Below are 20,742 nucleotides of genomic sequence, written 5' to 3'. Positions count from 1 at the left end.
GTGCGCGTGTGTGTACGTCTGAAAATTGAACGGCGAATTCACGATTCACAACATGCAAAGTCAGCAAATTGCAGTCCTACTGAGAAAGCTACTTCGTTCTCATGAAGCGAGTGGGCAGTGGACAGGTGCACGGCCTGAGTGCTCACGACACAGTCGCTCGCTCGCCATGACGAAAGTGTTATAAGTATCCAAAGCCAAAGGAACGCATTACAGAACTTCCTACGATGTGGTCTCTGACAGTCCTCCTTGTTGCCAGCCTCGTTGGCTCTGCTCCGGGTGAGGTATGTTCAGTGGACTTCCACTCAGGTAACACTAAGGCGTGATGCGCTTGAAGAAACGCGTTGAAGGGGGATGAGGCACACGCTGAAAACCTTAAAAAATATTTTAGGCATTACAAAGAAAAGCAGCTTGTTACAACAAAGAATTTGAGCATATAGTATAAGCTTACAAAGAAAAAAACTTCGTAATTTACGATCTATTCTTGGTATAGCAAAGTAACTAAGTTTGTAGCCTCTATTTAGCCGCTCTCACTGTTGGCTATTTGGGAAAAGTATTCACCCCACCATGCAAAGTCAGCAAATTGCAGTCCTACTGAGAAAGCTACTTCGGCCATCAAGCGAGCTGGCAGGGACGGGTGCAAGGCCCGAGGCTCACGACATTTAATGCTTGCCATGACGAAAGTTTGGAAAGTTCCAACCCAAAGGAACGCATACAGAACTTCTGCATGTGGTCTCTGACAGTCCTCCTTGTTTTGCCCTTGGTCTGCTCCGCTAGTCACGGAATGCAAGTCAGATAATAGCAGATTTTGGGGATCACTTCTACAATTCAGAGCGAGTTTGACAATTTGCAAAAGTCTCCCCAATTTGGTGAAAGGTGTAGCGATCTCCCATGACTCTGTTTATACCAAATGTGGGTGGGTGGTGAAACTCTCAAAATTGAACGGAAAATTTCTCGATTCACAACATGAAAGTAGTAAATTGGTCCACCCAAAATTCAATTGATCATGAATTTCATCAGTGATGTCAGCGGCTATTCTCATGCCAGGAACTCGCTCCGCTTATGACAAAGTGTTTGCCAAACCAATGAACGCAAATTGCTACGATGTTTCAACGTCGTCCAGTGAGCCTGTTGCTGGGGTGAGTACGTGGCTTCCACTAGGTAACACGAAGGCGTGATGCGCTCTAGAAACGCGTTTAGGGGGATGAGGCACACGCTGAACCTTAAATATTTTAGGCATTACAAAGAAAAGCAGCTTGTTACAACAAAGAATTTGAGCATATATAAGCTTACAAAAAGAAATACTTCGTAATTTACGAACTATTCTTGGTATAGCACTAAGTAACTAAGTTTATATTATGTATGCTCAAAATACTTCGTGCGGTTTAAAGCGTGCAGTTTGTTACAGAGTTTATAAAATTTGAAGTAATCGTGCTTTTTTGTCTTTCGGCTCGTGTTTGTAACAGATTATTGCTCACCCATCTAGACTAAGAAACGCCTGCAGGCGCTTACAATTTCAACGAGATAAACTGGGTGAAATAGTAGCACTTGACTTTGTCGGAACAAACGGGCAGACCCGTGGCCGGGACAAGTCGCGAAAGTTGCCTACCTATGGGCCAATGTGCGACTTTTTGCATAACTTTCAGGCGCCCTTTCCCCCCTGAATCCGAGCGCCTGAATCCTGGCTCTCGCTCTCTGAGCTGGGATGTTCCGCTTGCAGGAGCAGTCCCTCCAAGCATCCGCGGCCGCCGTGGAGAAGGTCGGGCAGGCCCTCCCTGGCGTCCTGCTGAAGCAGTGGGCGGACCTGAGCCCTGTGATGAAAGCGAGCTTCGAGGCTGCCGTCAAACGCGAAGCCGCTGCGTACACCGAGGCCGCCTCCAAGAAGGCCGTGGATGATGCCATCGCGCTGCTGAGGAAGCTCACCGCGACGAGGTTCGATTCCGACGGCTCCTTCAAGAACGCTGAGGCGGCCGCGGTCGCCGGACTGGTCGCAAATTACACGAGCCTCATCAACGAGAGGCTCAAGCCCGGGGTGAGAATTGATCACCACAACAATGGATTATTTATTCGTGAAGCGAATATTTGTTTCATGGTTGCACTCTCAGAACCCTACAAAGAACTGCTCCTTGTGATAAAGTTACAAAGAAAACGAAGGCGTCGCAGTCTACGAAGGAAATCGTTTGTACTACGAACGATTTTGTAATACAAGGGAAAAAATCCTTTGTAGCCTACGAAGAACCAGCCTGCGAAGGATTTTCCTTTGTATTACAAACAAAATCGTTCGTATTGCAAACGATTTCCTTCGTGGGCTGCGAAGCCTTCGTTTTATTTGTAGTACAACGAGCAGAAAGGTTTTAAGGGTGCACCAGTGATTTGTTGAATAACAGTGTCCAAGGGCGATGGCACTCAACTGATGAACCCTTGCAGAGTAAGGACGCTGGAGATGAGGATGCCATCCTGGCACTGCGCAAGGTCAAGCAGACCCTGTTCGTGAAGCTCGAGAGCCGGTACTTGAGCATGAACGCCGGCACTAGGGCCACCTTCCGTCGGGCATTCCAGACCATCTCGAGCCAGGTGGCCAAGAATGCGACTGTGCGCAAGAATGTGAGGGAGTCGGCTGGCAGAATGCTGCTTCACCTCGTCAACAACCAAAAGAAGGTTCGTTTTAGAGGCTCCACTGGTAAAACGAAGGCATAAAAATTATGCCCTTAAGGGCATAAGTACTCTTTTACGCCCTTCCCAAGGGCATAAATAGTTTTATGCCTCAAGCAAAATTTTAATGCCCCTCCCTAAGGCATTAACGAATTATGCCCTTCAGGGGCGTAAATCGTTTACGCCCTTCAAGGGCATAATTTAACTGCCTTTGTTTCACCAGTGTCGTCTTAACCGTTTGGTGTCACTTCGGACGAGGCACAGTGGGCTAGAAGACTCTGGTGGAGGCGTCCAAAATCCCTGACACGCCTTGAGCGCTATAGTCGCTAAATGGAACTCGAACTAAACGTCTGACCCCACCAATGGATTGCTCGCCGAGCGAGGAATCCATTGGTAGGGCCACACGTTCGGTTCGAGTCCTGTTTAGCGACTCTGAGAGTCCCCTCGATCTGTAACTTATTGCGGGACGCAACGCGCTGTACTGTATTGCTATGGGGGGATTGCACATCAATTTGCGAAGTCCCGCAAACGCATGGGAATGGGAAGGCATTGCACTTCATGACATTATTATGATTACAGCTCATATCCGTGCTGACGGGGCACTTCAGACTGGTGGAGAAGTTCGCCACCGACGCAGACAACGTTCTTTTCCGTATCGCAGTTCCAGCGCAAACAAAGGCGCTGTAGCTCCGCCACTCTCGCAGATGATTCCTGCTGCCTAGCCGAAGATCTACAGGGAACTTTCAAACGAATGATTCAAAAGGGATTGTACACTCTCTGATTACACCACGAACACAAACGGAATAAAAATGAAAGAATCTTAAGATTTCACGTTTTTCAATCGCCTCAAAGCGGCTTCTCACTTCCGCTGTGGGTGCCGGGATCAGCAGTCGCAGTCCAGTAGGGCAGGTCGATATGTGGCGGTCGCTAGGAACGCTCACTCTTCGAACTCGTGGTCACGATGCCTCTAATTGACGAACGCACAGCATACGACACACGTGCAAAGGGTTTCCTTCCGGATCCTTAACTTAACTCCGAAGGGCATGACAACGTTATCGTAAGCGTTAAAGACATCTTTCTAAAACGGTAAGTTATTTTCCTAGCTTCTCGAATTTGTATTTGGAAGTAGTCCATACCCTCTCAATCCAAGTACGTGACATCACGTTGAAACGAACGTGACAAAATGTCATGTTCGTTTGAGCATTGTGTCGCATTCGTTTAAACGTGAACAAGCTAATTTTTCGCCGATTCACATCCAAACGAACGTGACACTTAGTCACGTTCACACTTAGTCACGTTCGTTTCAACATGACGTCACGTACTTGCAATGAGAGTGTTACCTTCACCTTCAGCGAAAATTGTCTTGTGTTACGTTATGAAAGAAGTCTTAATTAAATGTTCAGTTAAGGATCTCTGGTTCCCTCAGTTCTCGTCTTTCCTTAAAGAGTGCATCATCAGGATGCCGCAAAGAGATCGCCAGAAAAGTTGAGGTCATCATTCTAAACGAGGGCCAAACACACCTCCCAAAAACACACTTTGAAAACACAAAGTTTCTATTTTTTATTGTTTTGAGGAAAGTAAGAGTTCGACCCTAGTCGCCCTAGTCTAAGGCAGCCGAAACAAGGTAAAATTAATAGGGTGCGCCGTTTCCACATCATTCTTCACTTTATTACTCCAAGGACAATGATTCAAGAATCAATACAAAGATTTCATTAGGCAAAGCGAAGGGAATCGCCACTCGGAGGCGCGAGTCCGTCCTCAGCTCATGAGGTGTCCGTACGTGACAGCAAACTGCGCACAAGCGCTGGGGTTGAGACGCATGGCAGTGTCGAAGTGCTTTTGAGCTTGCGCCTTCTCTCCGGTCGACAAGCACACGGTGGCGAGCTTCATCTGGATGAAGGCCCGCTCCCCCACGACATCCTGAGTTCGCTGGTAGAGGGAGCGTATCTGGCGCAGCCCGGCGGAGGTCAGTCCCTCCAGTCGGATGAGGATGTTGGCGACCTGCAATCAAATCAGTAAGGACAATTACAGGTTACTTTTGAAGTTTTCGCTCTACACGCTCATCATCTTACGTTGGTTTTCGTGCGTAATACGATGATTTTCCATCGTAAGGTACGACCAATTTCCAACCTGCATAATACGCACGAATGTCAACGTAAGGTACGCAGGATTTTCAACGTAATACGCAAGTTTTCAACGTATTACGCACGTTGTCAACGTAAGGTACGTTGGTTGCGATTGTAGTACGATGACATTTCAGCGTAATACGCATGTTTTGATTTCAGCGTATGTTACGTTCGCGTTACCATCGTAAGATGATAAGTGTGTATATTGACGCGATCAACACGCTTATAACCTTAGGAAGTATTTTGAGCACATGTAAAGAACAAACTAATTTGAGTTCGTTATACGAAGAATTCATTCGTCGGTTACTACTTATTTTCTGAGCAAGCTTCTGCACGCTCAAAATACTTTACTACAAGCTACTTTTGATTGTGAAGCCCAAAATAGTCTGTAAGGTATTCAGAGTGTAGCAGTCTCTGCCATGCACTGTAAAACTAAGTGGAGTGGTTCTCCACGCGTATACATAAACTAATTTACTATGTTACATGAAGAAATAGTTCGTAAATTACAAAATTTTCTTTGAAAGCTTATGTACGCTCATACTTTGTTAAAAAGCTGCTTTCCTTTATAAGGCCTTAAATAGTTCGTAAGGTTTTCTCAGTGCACGACTTGGAGTGTGAAGTTTGCAGTCTCCACACTGCAGAATGACAAACTCTGCACTTACAAGTGTGGGGACTGAAAATTTCCACTCCTCCACATTTCCACGTGGTTTCACAGTGTACTTACGTTCGAGAGGACACGTGGATGGTCTGGGTACAGCTGCAACGCTTCAGCAACCAGGGTCCTGGCCTCCGGAAATGATTTCGGGCCACAGTCAGTGAGGGACCTCGCGAGTCGCAGCACTGTGTCCGGGTGCTTCCGCAGACGGTACGCATCTCGAAGCAATTTCATCTGAAAACAACAGGCTACGTCAACAACAAAAACAATAAAGTGATAAAAAGGAATTGGGTGATTGATCCCGACAAGGTGCCTTGTCCGTGCAAGAACACATGTTGGGACACGCCATCTGAGATAACGACCTCGGATCATGGATTTGAAACTTCACCAAGTCAGAGAAGTAGTGAGCTGCAGTCACCAAGTCAGAGAAGTAGTGAGCTGCAGTGTTGCCAGGCAATTCAATCAATTATTGTTGGAAAGTTATTATAAAAAGATGATACCACAGTGGGCCAGAGGACCGACGCCGGCGGCCGAAACTCTGGACGTGTTATGAGCTCCAGAGTCGCTCGACAGTACTCAACCAGAACGTGAGACCCCACTTATGGATTCCTCGTTCGGAGAGCAATCCATTGGTAGGGTCACCCGTTCGGTTCGAGTCCCCATTATTAAGCGATTCTGGACATCAAAACGCGTCCGGAATTTAGACCGCCTCCGCCGGTCTTCTGGCCCACTGTGCAACTTACTTCCTCACTGGACGGCGTCCCTCGGCACTTCCGGCCTTCCTGGATGACCCAGCCGAGCAGATGGCGCCACTCGCCCTCCTCGGGATTCAGAGCGATCGCTTTCCGGAACCACTTCGACTCCTCTGAACACAAACAAGGAGAACTTACAGGACTGTGCGAAGTATTCGTAGTAATCGTAATCGGCCCTGCACTGCAAGACGAAGTGTGGATAGTACAACAAAAACTGTACAATAAAAGTACAACAGGGATGGTAGAAAGTACAACGAGGATTGAACAAAACACAACGAGCCCTGGACTGCGCAGCACTCGTCATGACGGTTCCATTGTGCAACAATTGTTGTACTTGATAAGTAAGTACACTAAATTCCTGATAAAAAATTGGCCAGAAATTTGTGTACTTTTGTTGCGGTTATTTCCTGCAGTGTGATTTGATTCAATTCGTACAGGGAACTGGAAGATTCAATATCGAGTGGTTTGAATAATCGAATCAGCACTTCAAATGCTTCCACTCCAATTTATTTTTCCAGCCAGTGTAACGCTACGTCAAACACATTAAATTATAAGACACATAAATTTTTGTACGTCTCAAATTTTAACACGTACAAACAAAAAATAAGGGTAAAAATACACACTAAATGTTTATGTGGAATCTCATACGTGTAACTTGCACGATTTTCGTGCGTACGAAGAATTTTCACAATGATATGCGTAAAATGAATCAATTAATGCATATTTGAGCACAATCTTAAGCAAAACGTCACACAATAAGTTCGAAAGTATGCATCAGCACGTACAAAATTGAACATTAACATTTAGAGTGTACACTGTTAAGCTGAGAAATTTTGACCGACGTGACGCTGTGAGAGAGGTCCTGGCCAGGCGCAACTCCGCGTTACACGGTGGAAAAGGGGGAAAGGGGGGGATAAATAAATGTGCAAAAATTACGTAACGTAATTGTTAAACACGACAACGGAAAATTGACGCACCGCGTATTGTGGTGAGGCGGCCCCGCAGCGCGTACACGGCGGAAAGCTGCTTGTTGTCCAGCTGGCTCGCAGGCTCCACGGCCGCGATGAACCTCCTCAAGTAGTCCGCGTCCGTCTTGTCGGAGACGACAGCGGCCCGCATCGACGCCCACGTCGAGTCCAGCACCAGCCGCAGCGCACGCCTGCGCGACAAGGACAGAGAGAGCTGATAGCAAACGCGAAAATTCGCACTGCGGCAGAGTTAAGCACACACTACACTGTAAAAAATTCCGTACTTTTGTACGGAAATGGTACAGAAAAATATGGTACGGAGGTACGGAGAAAAGTACGGAAAGTTCCGTACTTACTCCATAGGAACCCATGTAAATGGGTACGGAAAAAAAGTACGGAACGTTCCGTAGTTGGCAAGTACGGACGTTCCAGGCAAATTATTGACCAGACATGCAGGGCTGGGACAGATACTTTATATTTTTACCTAGGTACAGATACAGATACTGGATCAAAAAAGTACCTAGGTACAGTTACAGGTACTTGATCGAGCTCAGTACCTAGGTACAGTTACAGGTACTTTGGCAAAATACCTAGGTACTTTTCAGGTACTTTCAGATATTTTGATATTTCAACACATCCGCCCAGAACGCAACCAAAACAAACCTCGCGCGACTTTTACGTCCCTTTAAACTTTCTTGCGTCAATGACCCTTTTCATGCCAACGTGTGTGCTGTTTACAACCCCGATTCGTCACGCCGCATCGTCGGCGGCTCCAGGGACCATCCTTGACCTCGCTCCTATAATGGGATGGTTCCGGTAACGCATTTTAGGGACAAACCCTATGATCCCTGCTGAGATGTGTCCATTGTTTCATAGTGCAAGTCCTCTGCGTTCACCTTGGCAGTGCGTGCGGTGACCAGACCTGCCACATGGAGCCCGAAGGAGGCACATAAAAAGGGGAGGGGGCCGAATATCTGTTTCTTCCCCGAAAACAGGCAGTCCTCTGAGTGTCTCTCTTTATCCCCGCACTGTTGTGAGCGCATCTCATTACCCGTCTTTCCCTACATTCGCGCCCAAAAGTACCTGTAAAAGTACCTGCAGTTCTAGGTAAAGTTACTGCCCAAAATGTACCTAGGTACAGGTACAGTTACAATTGTGACTTGAGTACCTAGGTACAGTTATAGGTACCAAAAAAGTACCTAGGTACAGTACCTAGGTACTTTTTACCTAGGTATTTCCCAGCCCTGCAGACATGTTCCGTACTTTTTCCGTACTTTTTTCTCACAGTGTATATGTATACCTAGAATTTTGAACGTGTGACTTGCACGATTTTGTGTATACGTGTAAGCGTGTGTCATCCGAAATTAACGGACGTCACGTTCAAACGAATGTCACACCGCATTCAAACAAATGGGAGAAAATTCACATTCAAAATTTTCACATTTTCAAGTCGTATTCACTGTAAAAAAATTCCTTACTTTTGTACGGAAATGGTACAGAAAGATATAGTACGGAGGTACGGAGGAAAGTACAGAACGTCCGGACTTGCTCCACATGAACCCATGTAAACGAGTACACATTAAATGTTTTTGTACTAATTTTGAACGAGACATCACAGTTTTTGATGCACACGAACTTTTCGTACAAATTTGTAAAAAGTTTTGTACAGTTTTGTGCTGAAATGGCGATGATGTGCAGTTTTTCGTACAAAAAATTGAGCAAAAATTTCGTGTGCACTAAAAAAATGTGAAGTCTTGTACAAAATTGTAAGTACATAACATTTGGTGTGTGCGAAAAAAAAGTACGGAAGTTCCGTAGTTGGCAAGTACGGACGGTCCAGGCAAATTATTGACCAGACATGTTCCGTACTTTTTCTGTACTTTTTTCTCACGGTGATCGTTGAATACCTGCTTGCTTTAAACCTTACGAAGTATGTCAGGCACAAAAACTGTTTAGTCTGCGATACGAAGAAGTGCTTCATAAATTACGAAGTACATATATTGTTTGTAAGCCTTTGCTCAACACACTTTGATGTAACGAACTTATTTTGTTTTTAAGGCCTAAAATAGTCAGTCAGGCGATGGTGTACCTGTAGTCCTTGATGAGATCGCAGTTCTGATGCAACTCCTGCTGGGGCAGCAGGCGCATGTAGCACTCCACGAGCAGGCCGGTCGCCTCGGCGCGACGCGAGTTCTCCCAGAAGCTCCACGCCACCTTGAGGCGCTCCACCACACCCGCCCAGGGCGTGGCCGCGATGCACAGCTTCTCCAGGCAGTCCTCGGCCCCGACGAGCGCTTGGTGGCCGCTGCCCCAGGTGGCAGGGCACTGCAGTTTCCTCAAGTCGAATTCGTGACACCTTGAGCCCGCCATTTCTAAAACATCGGTGACAAGGCCGACGTCGATCAAAGTGGTTTAATACCTAAAGGGTCGAGTCAAGTGCACAACTGTTACCACTGAAAAACCGACTGAAAATACTCAGCAATTTTTTTAAATCACTTTCGTGTTAAAGCCACTTCATTGCGGATTTATAACATTTTTATAAATTTCTATTTCACATTCTATACTAAATAGATAGAAATTATCTACAGGCGAAAAAGTTGTGCACTTGACTAGGTTTTGCCCTAACGAGACTGATGAAGAACAAGAGTAAGCCCTAAAAACAGCTTCTGCGCATGCGCATCTGGTGGTGGGGGAACGTCTGGACTTACTTTTGTTCTTCTTCTTCGCGTAAGGCAGCGCTTGGTAGTTTCGTGGAGACAAAGGCACCCTGACCCTAGAGAGCCTCTCTAGAGAGTCAGGCTTGCGCTGTGTCGCACCAGATTGTACACCTGCGTAGCCTCGTGCGGCGAATTCGGGCTTCCCGCTTCGCATGGGACTGTACCAGAAGTCTGTGATTGGCCGAGAGGGGTGAGAGAGGTCCCCTTTGCCCATCTCTGGCGGGAGGGTCTCTCGGAGCAGAGCCTCGGATTAAGAAAAGGAACATGGACACTCGAAAATCCTTGGAAAGTTTTCTCCGGCACGGAATTTTGAACTCTCCTACGACTACTTTGCATCGCGAAGAATTACTTTTCCAGTTAGAAAGGAAGTCCTTCGCAACCTTACAAACCACACTGTTAAAACCACCGTACTTCTCAATGGAAACTGTACATCTGCGCTGAAATGTATTTACAATTTTGTTTGTTCTGCAAAGACGAATCCGAATTCGCAACCTTATTGCAATTCGGTCAATTGCTAAAATTTTTATAGGGTGTACTACACTGCTCATAAATAACCTTACAGCTCCTTCTGATAACGCCAAAACGTTACGCTGATAGAGAGGGTTGGGGTTTCTGGCCCTGCGTAACATGGGGTTGGGGGAAGGGGGAGGATCAAGCCTTTCATGATTTCTGTTTGAAAACTCTTCTAGATAATTGAGTAAGCTTCATTTTGACATAAAGTAAAGTGACTTTTGACATCTTTTGGAAATTTCGTAGAAACGTTTAAAAATTTGGTTCTTGTAAGATTTCGTTTGCATACTTACTCAGAACTGGGGGGGGGAAATCAGGGAGACTCATCCCTTGTTGTGTCATAGTATCGACTAGAACAGGCTTTATATCTGCAACAGTTTTCAAGAATAAATTTAAAACAATTTTTGAATAAACTTTGTAGGTAATTCTTTTTGAATTTTTTTTTCTTAACAACTTTTGAAGATAAAACGCCCACTCTAGTACTAGGGATGAGTCTCCCTGATTTTCCCCCCACAGATCTGAGCAGCGAACAAAATCTTACGAGAACCAAAGTAACGTTTCTACTAAATTTCCTTAAAGTGGGAAATACGGATGGAAATTAGTTTGTAACAGACGTTTTGTCCGGAATACACAGGTTTTCGAAACCGTACGTTACAAAGGAAATCATCCACGAGATATGGACACCAAACCCTCTGTTTACGAAATTCAGAGAAAGCGAACTAAAATCGATCCGCATCATGGCTGCTCAAAACTCTCCGCACTTTAAACACCGTATCGGTAAGGACTGACGTGTGCATAAAATAAACTTTTCAAAAATTGGTTTCATTTATTTAATAAACCTATGAAGACAAGTGGAGACAATTATGTGTTTCGAGATCAAAGCAGTTACAGAAACTTTAAGTTGAGACTGGGACGCCAGGCTCTAAAAGCCTGTGTCATGGATGACCGAAAGCCACGTGAGTCTTCTTGGTCTTTTGCTGAGATGGAGAGGTACTGAAGGCGAGGCACCGTTGATGCTGGCCAGCTCTCGAGCACGCTTTGGAAGTCCGTCTTGAAGTTCAACACGAGGTGCTCCACCGACGTTAGAGAGCGCAGGACCTCTGCGACGGGCCCAGGTGGGTTGGCCTCGTTTGACTTTGACCTGTCCTCAAGCGTCACTCTGTGGACGTTGCGTAGGCAGTCCGCCGACGAGGTGACGTTACTCCAATGGCACCAATAAGTTGAAACAATAAGATGGATCTTTCCGGAAAAGTTTTTGGCAGCCCGCTGGAACCATTGCACATCAAAGCGATAAAAACCACCAGACACGTGTATTGTTATGCACTGTAGGTGAGACAGTTGCGGGACAAGTGCAGCAAGCCCGCCCACCGAGTAGGTGGTGGCTTCAAAGTGGGTGAGCTTTTCGCACTGTGCCAAATCTGTCTTCAGCTCGTCCATTTGAGAACCGCATTTGATCGTGGTCAGAGTGCTTCTTCCCAGGCGGATGAGGTCCCGAGCCAATTCTATCTCCAGACCCACCGCGATGTCTAGAGTCGTCAGGCGAAGACATTTGAAGGCAAAACCGTGTCTTTGCCCCCTGTGAGTACTGAGACGCAGCGTTTTCAGCTCTTCCAAAGCGTCAATGGCCTCCAATGCTGGCACTAGGTTACTGTTAGCCTGAAAGCCGTCAAGGTACATGTCGAGCTCCCGTAATGTGGACCTACGACCGGAGAACACTTCCGAGATCAACTTGTTCAACACCGTGTTAGCTGAAAAGCTGAGATGCAGAGAGCGGACCTGTCAAAAACACACAAGATATAGAAAACAAAATTACAGAAGATTCCGAAACTTGCACAGCGATCAGGACTTTGCGTAGTTTTTCTCGCAATAAGGGGAAGGTCCAAGGGGAACAACACTTATTCCTTCACGATCGTGAACGTGACAAGATTGATATTATTAAAAACGTAAAGTCACTTTCCTGGATTCACAGTGCCCTGGATGGCACACGTACCTTGCACTTGCCCACGGCGAGAGCCTGAAGGTAAAGACGCCCGTGAGACGAACCATAAAGTCCAGTCTGCATGTTCAGCGTGTCCAGCGCCGGGGCCAAGCGCAGGATGGCTGCAATGGCCGGCTGTCCGGAGCCAGATTCGAAGGGAACCTCAAAGCGGCGGTGGCGCCACAGTGGCTCCTCCAGGATCAGCGTTCTCCAGTAACGGTTCAGCAGCCGCAGGGGCAGCAATTGCTCCGTCGGCACGTAGGCCAGCACCGCCAGCAGCAGTTCCAGGGGCAGCGACTCCAGCGGATTTCCAGACTCCAGAGGACTGCCATACTCCAGGAGAGTGCCACACTCCAGGGGAGTGCCAGACTCCAGGAGAGTGCCAGACTCCAGGAGAGTGCCAGACTCCAGCGGAGTGCCAGACTCCAGCGGAGTGCCAGACTCCGGCGGAGTGCCAGACTCCAGCGGAGTGCCAGACTCCAGAGGAGTGGGAGTGTCAGACTCCAGCGGAGTGCCAGACTCCAGGGGAGTGGGAGTGTCAGACTCCAGCGGAGTGCCAGACTCCAGGGGAGTGTCAGACTCCAGCAGAGTGCCAGACTCCAGCGGAGTGCCAAACTCCAGCGGAGTGCCAGGCTGTGGAAGGGGGCTCGTGTCCATAGAAGAGCCCGACTCCAGCAAAGTACCGATCTGGAACTTAGTAACAAAATCCTCAACAATGACTGAAAGTACTGCTGAGCTGTCAAGATGGAGCACGCATCTCGTGCTGGTCGCTGCCCTCTCCTTACCTCGTCCGAACTAGTGGTTTCCTCTGCCTGGCAGCGGCGCGCCTCCTCCACGAAGTCCTGGAGCGCCTGCTGCAGCACGCCTCGGATGCGGCCCAAGCTGGCCGCGTGCGCACGGAGTGCGGCGGAGTCCTGGCGGCCCTCGGCGGCACTGGCCCACGTCCTGAGGCAAGGGGAAATCACTGTGAATTTCGGTGTACAAATCTCGAAATTCGATGAATTTCAGTCGAAATTTGATGAACTTCAGTCAAAATTCGATGAATTTCAGACGAAATTCGACGAATTTCAGTCGAAATTTGATTAATTTTAGTCAAAATTAGATGAAGTAGTCAAATTTTGATAAATTTCAATGAATTTTACATATCTGATGAATTTTGGTGTAAAAATTCCCCTTGTCCCGAGGAAAAGCGGAGTCAAGGTACACGGTGGAAGGACAAGTAATACATATCCAGGAAGCGGAAAAGAGGGGGGGAACTCCATTTTGGCCATTTGTCGGGAGAATCAAAATGAAACTGTTTACGGGACAACTCAAACTAAACAAATGAATGTTATACACGGTAACAGGTTCAATAAGCTTATATTTCCTGAATGAAGTGGAATTTGGAGACAAGTCAAGAGGAACTATTGTCAGCATAAAGTGTTAGGTACTCAGGTGTGGTTTTACGGTCTTCAATTCAAGTCGTTAAAATGAAGGATTCTTAAGTTGCCCTGATTCTTTACACATTACATTCATAAAGATGTAAGATGAGTTATCTACTATTGACAATATTTTCACTGGAGTCATGTTGACTTGGGTTTAGTTGTTTCTATTTAATGCTAAATTTAGAGTGGAAGCGGAATGTTGAGTTTTACAATGAAGTTAAGACCGTAGTGAGGGACAAGTCTACTAAACTGCTAGGAGCGCAATAAATTTATTTGACGTAAACCGTCCAGAGGCACCATGATTAAATAGAAACTAGAGTGTGTCCATAGGGGTGATTTTTTATGACTTTTTTAAGACAAGTTAAACAAACTTGATGTAACATAAGCAACATTATTTCTGTATTAAGACTGTAAGCAATTTGACTTCTCTTTTCTCAACCAACCTTCTGGTTGACTTGGCCAAGGCTTTCGTGCGTGCCTACCTCAGTCCCTGGAGGCTCTCCTGGGCGTGCTGCAGCTCTGAGGCCACGCCGTCGTGCATGGCGGCGACGCTCCGAGCAGAGTCCCGGGTCAAGCGCTGCACCTTGCAGGACTTGTGCTCGCCCAGGCACTGATCGGTGGGCAGCGTGTCGCAGTGGAGAGGGTGGCCGCCTTGACTGGAGCACCCGGCGTCGAGTCCCTTGCAGGCCATCTGGCTCCACCTAGACCTCTGTGAAAGGAGACAGATGTCCAAATGTTAAGACCCGCACTCGCATCCTTGAATTAACATTTTATCAATACTCATTGAAGTTTGTGCACAATAATAGAATTTCGATAAGAAGCTCAACAGATTCGACAAGACAAAATTGAAAATCATGTTTCTGAAACAAACAAGAAAGTTAATACGCTTATTAATGTGCACAAATGTCATACGTTATCTGACAAAAACACAGTACGAGTCTGAGTGCGCCTTTTAATTTGGTGTGTACCTGGCTGGTACATACACTCTCACCCTTGTATTGACTTTTTATCTCGCTTACAAAGTTTTTTAAACAGACGTAAAATGTTTTTCACTCTCAGACCTATGAGGACATTTTTCTCTCTTGCTTGTAACGGTTTTTGAGCAAATGTAACATACACTATTATCTCTTTAGCTATGCACAATTTTGATCGTTTTGGAGATGAAGTGTCGATAGATCATGTAGAAATTGAAAAGTTCATTGCAAATGACAAAAAGTCAGGTTTAATGGACTAAATACATTATACAATGAACAAAATAGTGCATAGCTAAAGAGAAAACAGTACATACTACGATTGCACAATAAACTTTTTAGCAAGAGATAAAAAGTCACTACGAGACTGAGAGTGTAAAATGTTTTATGAGAAGCAGACAGCCAATTGCGGCCCCGCTTCGGTCCTCACCTTTCTGCATACGCCACAGCGGCTCTCCGAGTCTGGCCCCGCCTCCACGCAGGACTGGCACGGCGTGTGGCCGCAGTTGTGCACCCCGGCCGGCTGGCAGTGCGGGCCAAACTTCTGGCCGCAGTTGCAGCACTCCGCAGCCATTGGAGTAGAAATCTGAGACCAGGGGAAGAAACGGTCGAGAGAGACTCCACAAAAAATGTTGATTCTGTTCCTGTCGAGCCTAACTGCTGCCAAGGAACTACTTTCAAGGGTACACTGGTTAATCAAAGACTATGCCCTAACACCACTTTCATTCCAGGAACGTGACAACACGTTGAAACTAATGTGACAAAATGATCCAGGAAGCGGAAGAAGGGGGTAACTCCACTTTGACCATTTTCAGGAGAAACAAAAAACTGTTCGCAGCAAAAACTAAAACTCAAAGAATGAACGTTATAAATGATAACCAATTCCACTTCGTAGAGGATTTCTCATATTTATCACTTTCCCTTAAAATAGGAAACGGAGTTGTATAAACTTGGACTGGGCTCTTTGTTCCATAGGAGATTACGTTGACTTGATTCTTTTTTGCAAAAGATACATAAAAACAATAGTTGAGCTATCTCCTGTGGGCAATATTTCCAACGGAGTCATGTTGACTTTGGTTGAGTTGATTCCATTTCCCACTTAATTGAGAGTGTAAAGTTGAGATAGCGACAAGCAGCTCCAAGGCTGATTCTAGTTTTTTAACAATCGTTCTCTGCAGTTGGGGAGTTGGGGACGTTCAATGACAACAAAACACTATGATAACTCAAAAAAGTGTGCTTATGTTATCTTGGAAAAAGCAGAAGAAAGGAGTAACTTTACTAATCTCCAAAATGAGCTTTTTATTATATTGTAGTGCCTCAGGATGGTTCACATCGTTCCACCAAATTATTTTACTGAATCCCAGTTGTTTAGGATAAAATGAACAATGGATGTAAATCAACTTGTTCCATTTTACGGTCTCGGCTTAAGTCCACATGACTCTGTTGCACAAAATGACGAAAGGAGATAACTCAACTTGTTTAACTGGCCCTTCATTTTAAGATAAGGTGGATAGAAGAGGTGACTCCAAAAATGTACCAGAGCAATATAGACTCAAGGGACACCTCAGCTCCACTTGAATTGCCTCCAAATTTATTTTCTTTTAGAAGAACAAAGTGAACATGATTCCATAGTCCATTTCAATTTACAGATTAAAATTACATAAACTGGTTTAGAATTAATCTATACACATTAAAAATGTTTGATTGTAATTACTTATGCATTTTTGACCAATGGCCATTAGCATCGTTCATTTATTCATTTTCATTTTTCCCTGCAAACAGTCTGTTGTCTCTCCTGAAAAATGATGAAAATTGAGTCATTCCCTCCTTCCACTTCATGGATCAACTAAAACTTAACAAATAAATCAAGCAAATGGATGTGTGTCAAAAAAGCACAAGGTATAATAACTGAAAATTTTCAAAAGTAGATGGTTTCTGTGATTTAAATTTTTACGTTAGGATGGACTACGGGACCACGCGCACTTAGTTCTTGCAAATGAGAAAGAACTTGAGGACAATTCAAGAGGAGCTAAGTTCTGTGTAGTCTATAATTCTCAAATACATCTTTGGAGTTACCTCTTTAATCCGTCTTATTTTAAAATGAAGGCCCAGTTAAGTTGAGATGACTCTTTTCACATAGAATTCATAAAAACACTATTTGAGTTATCAGCTGTCTTTTGCACATCAAAATGGACCAAATTTTGACCAAAGATCGCTCATTTTGAGGTCATGTTGACATAATTTGGACTATTTTGTTCTCCCTGGGGCAGGCAAGCTTGCCCTAGGATAGCCTACGCTAACTTTCGCACTCACTCACCCTTCCAGTTGCAGTTGAAGTCGCCATGTTCTCCAATGATTTGGAATAAGGCCGTGTCGAGTGCCAAGCTCCGTTCGGGGAAGGTGAGGAAGGCGAGCGGGGGGCCCGCTGCTGCCTAGAGTCCTCTACTGCTGCCAGGAGAGTTCCGAACAGCCTCGCCTACCTCTGCTTTCTGCAGCGACTGCACCGTGGCGACTGCGGTTGTGCCGTCGTACGCAGAGCAGCAGGCTTGCCACACTCGGAGCCGCGGAGAGGCTCTGGAGTTGCAGCTGAAAGAAACGTTAACAGAATGACTACGTAAACATCCCCATCACTCAAACACTCACAGGATCCGTAACATAATACACTAAGTACCCTTTTAAACAGGGCTGCTTCTAAGGAACTGGAAGCGCGCTGAAAAGGCTCCTCCGGATCAAACACTAACAAGTGATTGCCTTTCTCGTCCACAGCTACGACAAGTACCAACAGTTTGTTTAACAAATCACGATCAAAAACGCGTGGACGGAGCTAGAAGAGCCCAGGACTCAAAACTAAGGGGTTGGGTCGAGTGGTTGGGTCGGCTTGCTACCATGATGCTTTGCAACTTGACTCGAGCTCGAGACTTCGGTCGGTGGCCGAGCGTACCAGCGTACCCGAACCGCGACCGAAAGGCCCCGGGGACACACCAAGGCGCTCCGGGGGACTTTCCCGCGCAGGGGAGCGCAGTTTGGCACGCTCGTTCGGCTGGAGAGGGACGACTTCCGGGAAACCTTGCGCCAGGGAGGGGATTTCGGCAGCGGTCGCCCGGTCGGGGCCGTTTCTTCGATGCCCCGGGGGTAGCACCCCACGTCACAGCATGCACAGTGGGCCAGAAGACCGGGGCAGGCGGCAACGCGGTTTGAGCTCTGGAGTCGCTTAGCAGGACTCGAACCGAACGAGTGACCCCACCAAAGGATTCCTCGTTCGGAGAGCAAACCATTGGAGGGGTCATACGTCCGTTTCGAGTCCCATTTAGCGACTCTGGGGCTCAAAACACTCCGGGATTTAGACCGCCCCCACCGGTCTTCTGGCCCACTGTGCACTGACGGACCTCCGCGGACCTCACAGACGGTCTTGGAATGTGCGGCGTGTACCCAACTCCTCCCCCTCCCCTTTCCCCCTGAAGCGAGCGGCTGCCGGGAACCCTGGCGGGCGGAGGAGCGGAGGAGGAAGATAGGGGGAGGGGGGAGACAGAGTTGAGCGGAGCGGAGCGAGCGAAAGCGACGCGAACAGTACAGCAGACCCAACAGAAGCAAGCAGGTCGGCCAGCGTTGCAGCTCGGACGTTCGGTTATCGCGCTGAGCCAGCGAAGGATTCAGTTTGCACGACGACGACGAAGCTTGATGGTGAGGAAGGATCTCCTCAACATTGCCGCTGGCCTGCTCAGAGATTTTGCCAAGTGACGACGAACTGCAGAGATCGAGCATGAATGTGAGTCAACGTCGAAACGGTGGAAACTGGGACAGGCACATGAGATCGTGCTTAGGGCGCTCCGGTTCAAGTAGGACTGGGAAAATGAGTTTAGCGGAACGCTGTGGTATATGAGAGACGGGGGATCCAATACAGCTTAGCGGTTCGCTAAAAATTTTGGGGGGGCACATTCCGGAAGTCCATATATGATGTATGTGTGAAAATAGTGTATGCCTGTCAAATTTTGCGTACCGTTCCGCCGTGAGACTCGGGTGGGGTCTGGCTAAGCGTTTCCCGCGTTACGTGGTGAAAAAAAAGGGGGGGGGGTCAAAAAGTGTCCACAAGTACGTCACGCAATTAATGGAGCGGTAGCTCAGCCCCATTCTTCCCAGAGTGAGGTAAAGAATTATGGTGCTTGGGGTCTGGACCTGAAGCGCAAGTAAATTGCTCGTCAAAAGACAAACCGCAGGGTAAAAGTGGTATGGTTCTTCTTTAAGAAGTTATTCGGCCAAAAGTGTATGTCTTTTCATCCTTTGAAACGTTACGCCTCGATACGCCACTCAAAAGACGCGTTTCCGGTACGGTGGCCCCTGGTTTCCGGTCCTGACCAGATCCTAATTTTCCTGATTTGAGTGCGGCTTGCCCACGAACGGTCTGCATCGTTTCCTCTGTTTACGACATAAGAACGTTGAGGAAAATTGCATTAATTTTCATGTCGCGAACCGCGCCATTTCTTGAACACACTAAATGGTATGTACAATTTTGATCGAGACATCACAGTTTTTTGGGCACACGAACGTTTCGTACATTTTTTGTACGAAAAACTGCACATATTTCCCCTTTTTTGTACGAAACCGCGTACAAATAGGGTACTTTCGTAGATCCTGAACCGGAAGCAAGCAGGACCAGCAGACGCCAAATTGGCCGGAAACTAACCTCTCTTCGGATCTAAAACTATAGCCGAGCTGTACAAATATCGCACGCGAAACACATATGCACTGCAAACAAGTATCAAACGACTGTTTATGTTCAAATGTGGCCGATACGTTTGACTAACGTCTCTTTCCCATGTCAAGTCTGGATTTACTTCCGCCAACATGGCGTCTGTGTGCTTCCGGTTCAGGGATCTACGAAACTACCCTATTGGTATACGCAAAGATCGTGTTCACCTAGAACTGTGATGTTTCGTAAAAAAAAAATTAAAAACACCTTTAGGTTGAAATTGGCCTTACTAGGGAGTTAAGGGGTTGAATAGTTGGGTCGTATTAAGTTAAGGAAAACATAGACAATCAACTATATCCATAGACCAACTGCTTCATGGCCAGGCGGGATCCATGTGTTACGCCGCTCCCTGATTGGTTGGCATCCTTCGCGTCCACATTTACGGGTTTAAAACTTCTCGAATATTAATTTTGACGATTTGCGTCCATTTAGCCCGCTAAAATCTATGTCTCTATGTTTTTTATTTTTTTAAAAAGCGTGTTGTTAATAATACCAGGTGTAACACAAACACTCAGTTGGCGACAGGAGCGGTGTTCCTCTGTAAAACTTCCTTTGAGGCTCTAAAGTTAAAATTTATTTTTTAAAACGAGCCGCGTGATGACATTCCTCATTTATGTGCGCTTCTTTTTCATTCACTGAAAGTAGTCAACATGGACTTGAAGGGTATAAAACTGGTCGACAAGTGTAGCGTCGACCTCACCAAATGCCTCGGCGTGTGAACGCCGCGTCCTGATTGGTCGGGTTGGTCGAGACGATACTGCAAAAAAACAGAGGCTGGTTATTTTCGAGGCGGCTGGAGGGCTGGAACGCTAACGCGAGCGGTGCTCCCCTGTAAAACTTCCTTTAGGCTCTAAAATTACAGTTTATTTTCAAAATCGGGCCGTTTGATCACATTCCTCATCTATGTGTGCTTCTTTTTCACCCGCTGAAAGCAGCTGAACATTAACTTAAGTGGTTTAAAAATGATCCACAAGTGCGGCGTTGACCGCTCCAGGCTTTGCCCTGGGCATAGACAATGTATATAGCGTGCGTTATCGGGACCTACTGTGCCAATCTTGTTCTGTAAGTATCTGATTTTGTCGGATGACGACACTTTTTAAAACCCTTTTTTTTTCATGTAATGTCCCCTAAAGCACTTGTCATTCGCAGGAACAGTTCCTAAGTGTTTCACAAAATCATGCGTAGCTGCGTCTTGTGATTCTCGGACCCACGGGCTAGTAAGGCCTATTTTGCCGTCTAATGTTA

The 20,742-nt window shown here is 46.4% G+C and overlaps 3 protein-coding genes across 11 annotated transcripts in view; 1 reads left to right on the top strand and 2 right to left on the bottom strand.

Annotated features, from left to right (window-relative positions):
• Positions 1–195: 195 nt before the first annotated feature.
• On the top strand, positions 196–3,463 carry LOC117648096. Its single transcript, XM_034390306.1, has 4 exons — positions 196–281; positions 1,718–2,029; positions 2,425–2,655; positions 3,229–3,463. The coding sequence occupies exons 1-4, from the start codon at positions 225–227 to the stop codon at positions 3,334–3,336; spliced, it is 708 nt and encodes a 235-aa protein (XP_034246197.1). The 5' UTR covers positions 196–224; the 3' UTR covers positions 3,337–3,463.
• An 832-nt stretch (positions 3,464–4,295) lies between these two features.
• Positions 4,296–9,993, bottom strand: LOC117648350. The gene is made up of 6 exons (XM_034390846.1): positions 9,859–9,993; positions 9,240–9,522; positions 7,160–7,341; positions 6,174–6,295; positions 5,500–5,664; positions 4,296–4,650 (listed from the first exon to the last, which is right to left on the bottom strand). The coding sequence occupies exons 2-6, from the start codon at positions 9,518–9,520 to the stop codon at positions 4,408–4,410; spliced, it is 993 nt and encodes a 330-aa protein (XP_034246737.1). The 5' UTR covers positions 9,521–9,522; positions 9,859–9,993; the 3' UTR covers positions 4,296–4,407.
• A 1,200-nt stretch (positions 9,994–11,193) lies between these two features.
• The window catches only part of LOC117648164, a 32,520-nt gene continuing 22,971 nt past the window's right edge, over positions 11,194–20,742 (bottom strand). For 2 of the 9 annotated variants that reach the window (XM_034390418.1, XM_034390424.1), the window contains 6 exons: positions 17,068–17,336; positions 15,181–15,336; positions 14,262–14,488; positions 13,141–13,300; positions 12,368–13,048; positions 11,194–12,153 (listed from right to left, as the gene is read on the bottom strand). In XM_034390418.1, the coding sequence (XP_034246309.1) occupies positions 11,263–12,153; positions 12,368–13,048; positions 13,141–13,300; positions 14,262–14,488; positions 15,181–15,336; positions 17,068–17,094 (2,142 nt within the window). In that variant the 5' untranslated portion in view covers positions 17,095–17,336 and the 3' untranslated portion in view covers positions 11,194–11,262. Of the gene's footprint in view, positions 12,154–12,367; positions 13,049–13,140; positions 13,301–14,261; positions 14,489–15,180; positions 15,337–17,067; positions 17,337–17,421; positions 17,517–17,816; positions 17,836–18,136; positions 18,170–18,321; positions 18,460–18,747; positions 18,763–20,742 lie in introns of those variants that run through there. The other 7 variants (XM_034390421.1, XM_034390419.1, XM_034390420.1 and 4 more) reach the window with 7 other exon arrangements.

The sequence above is a fragment of the Thrips palmi genome, unplaced genomic scaffold (genome assembly GCF_012932325.1).
Source record: "Thrips palmi isolate BJ-2018 unplaced genomic scaffold, TpBJ-2018v1 HiC_scaffold_3, whole genome shotgun sequence".
Taxonomy (NCBI): domain Eukaryota; kingdom Metazoa; phylum Arthropoda; class Insecta; order Thysanoptera; family Thripidae; genus Thrips; species Thrips palmi.
This window is presented reverse-complemented; position numbering and strand designations above follow the sequence as displayed.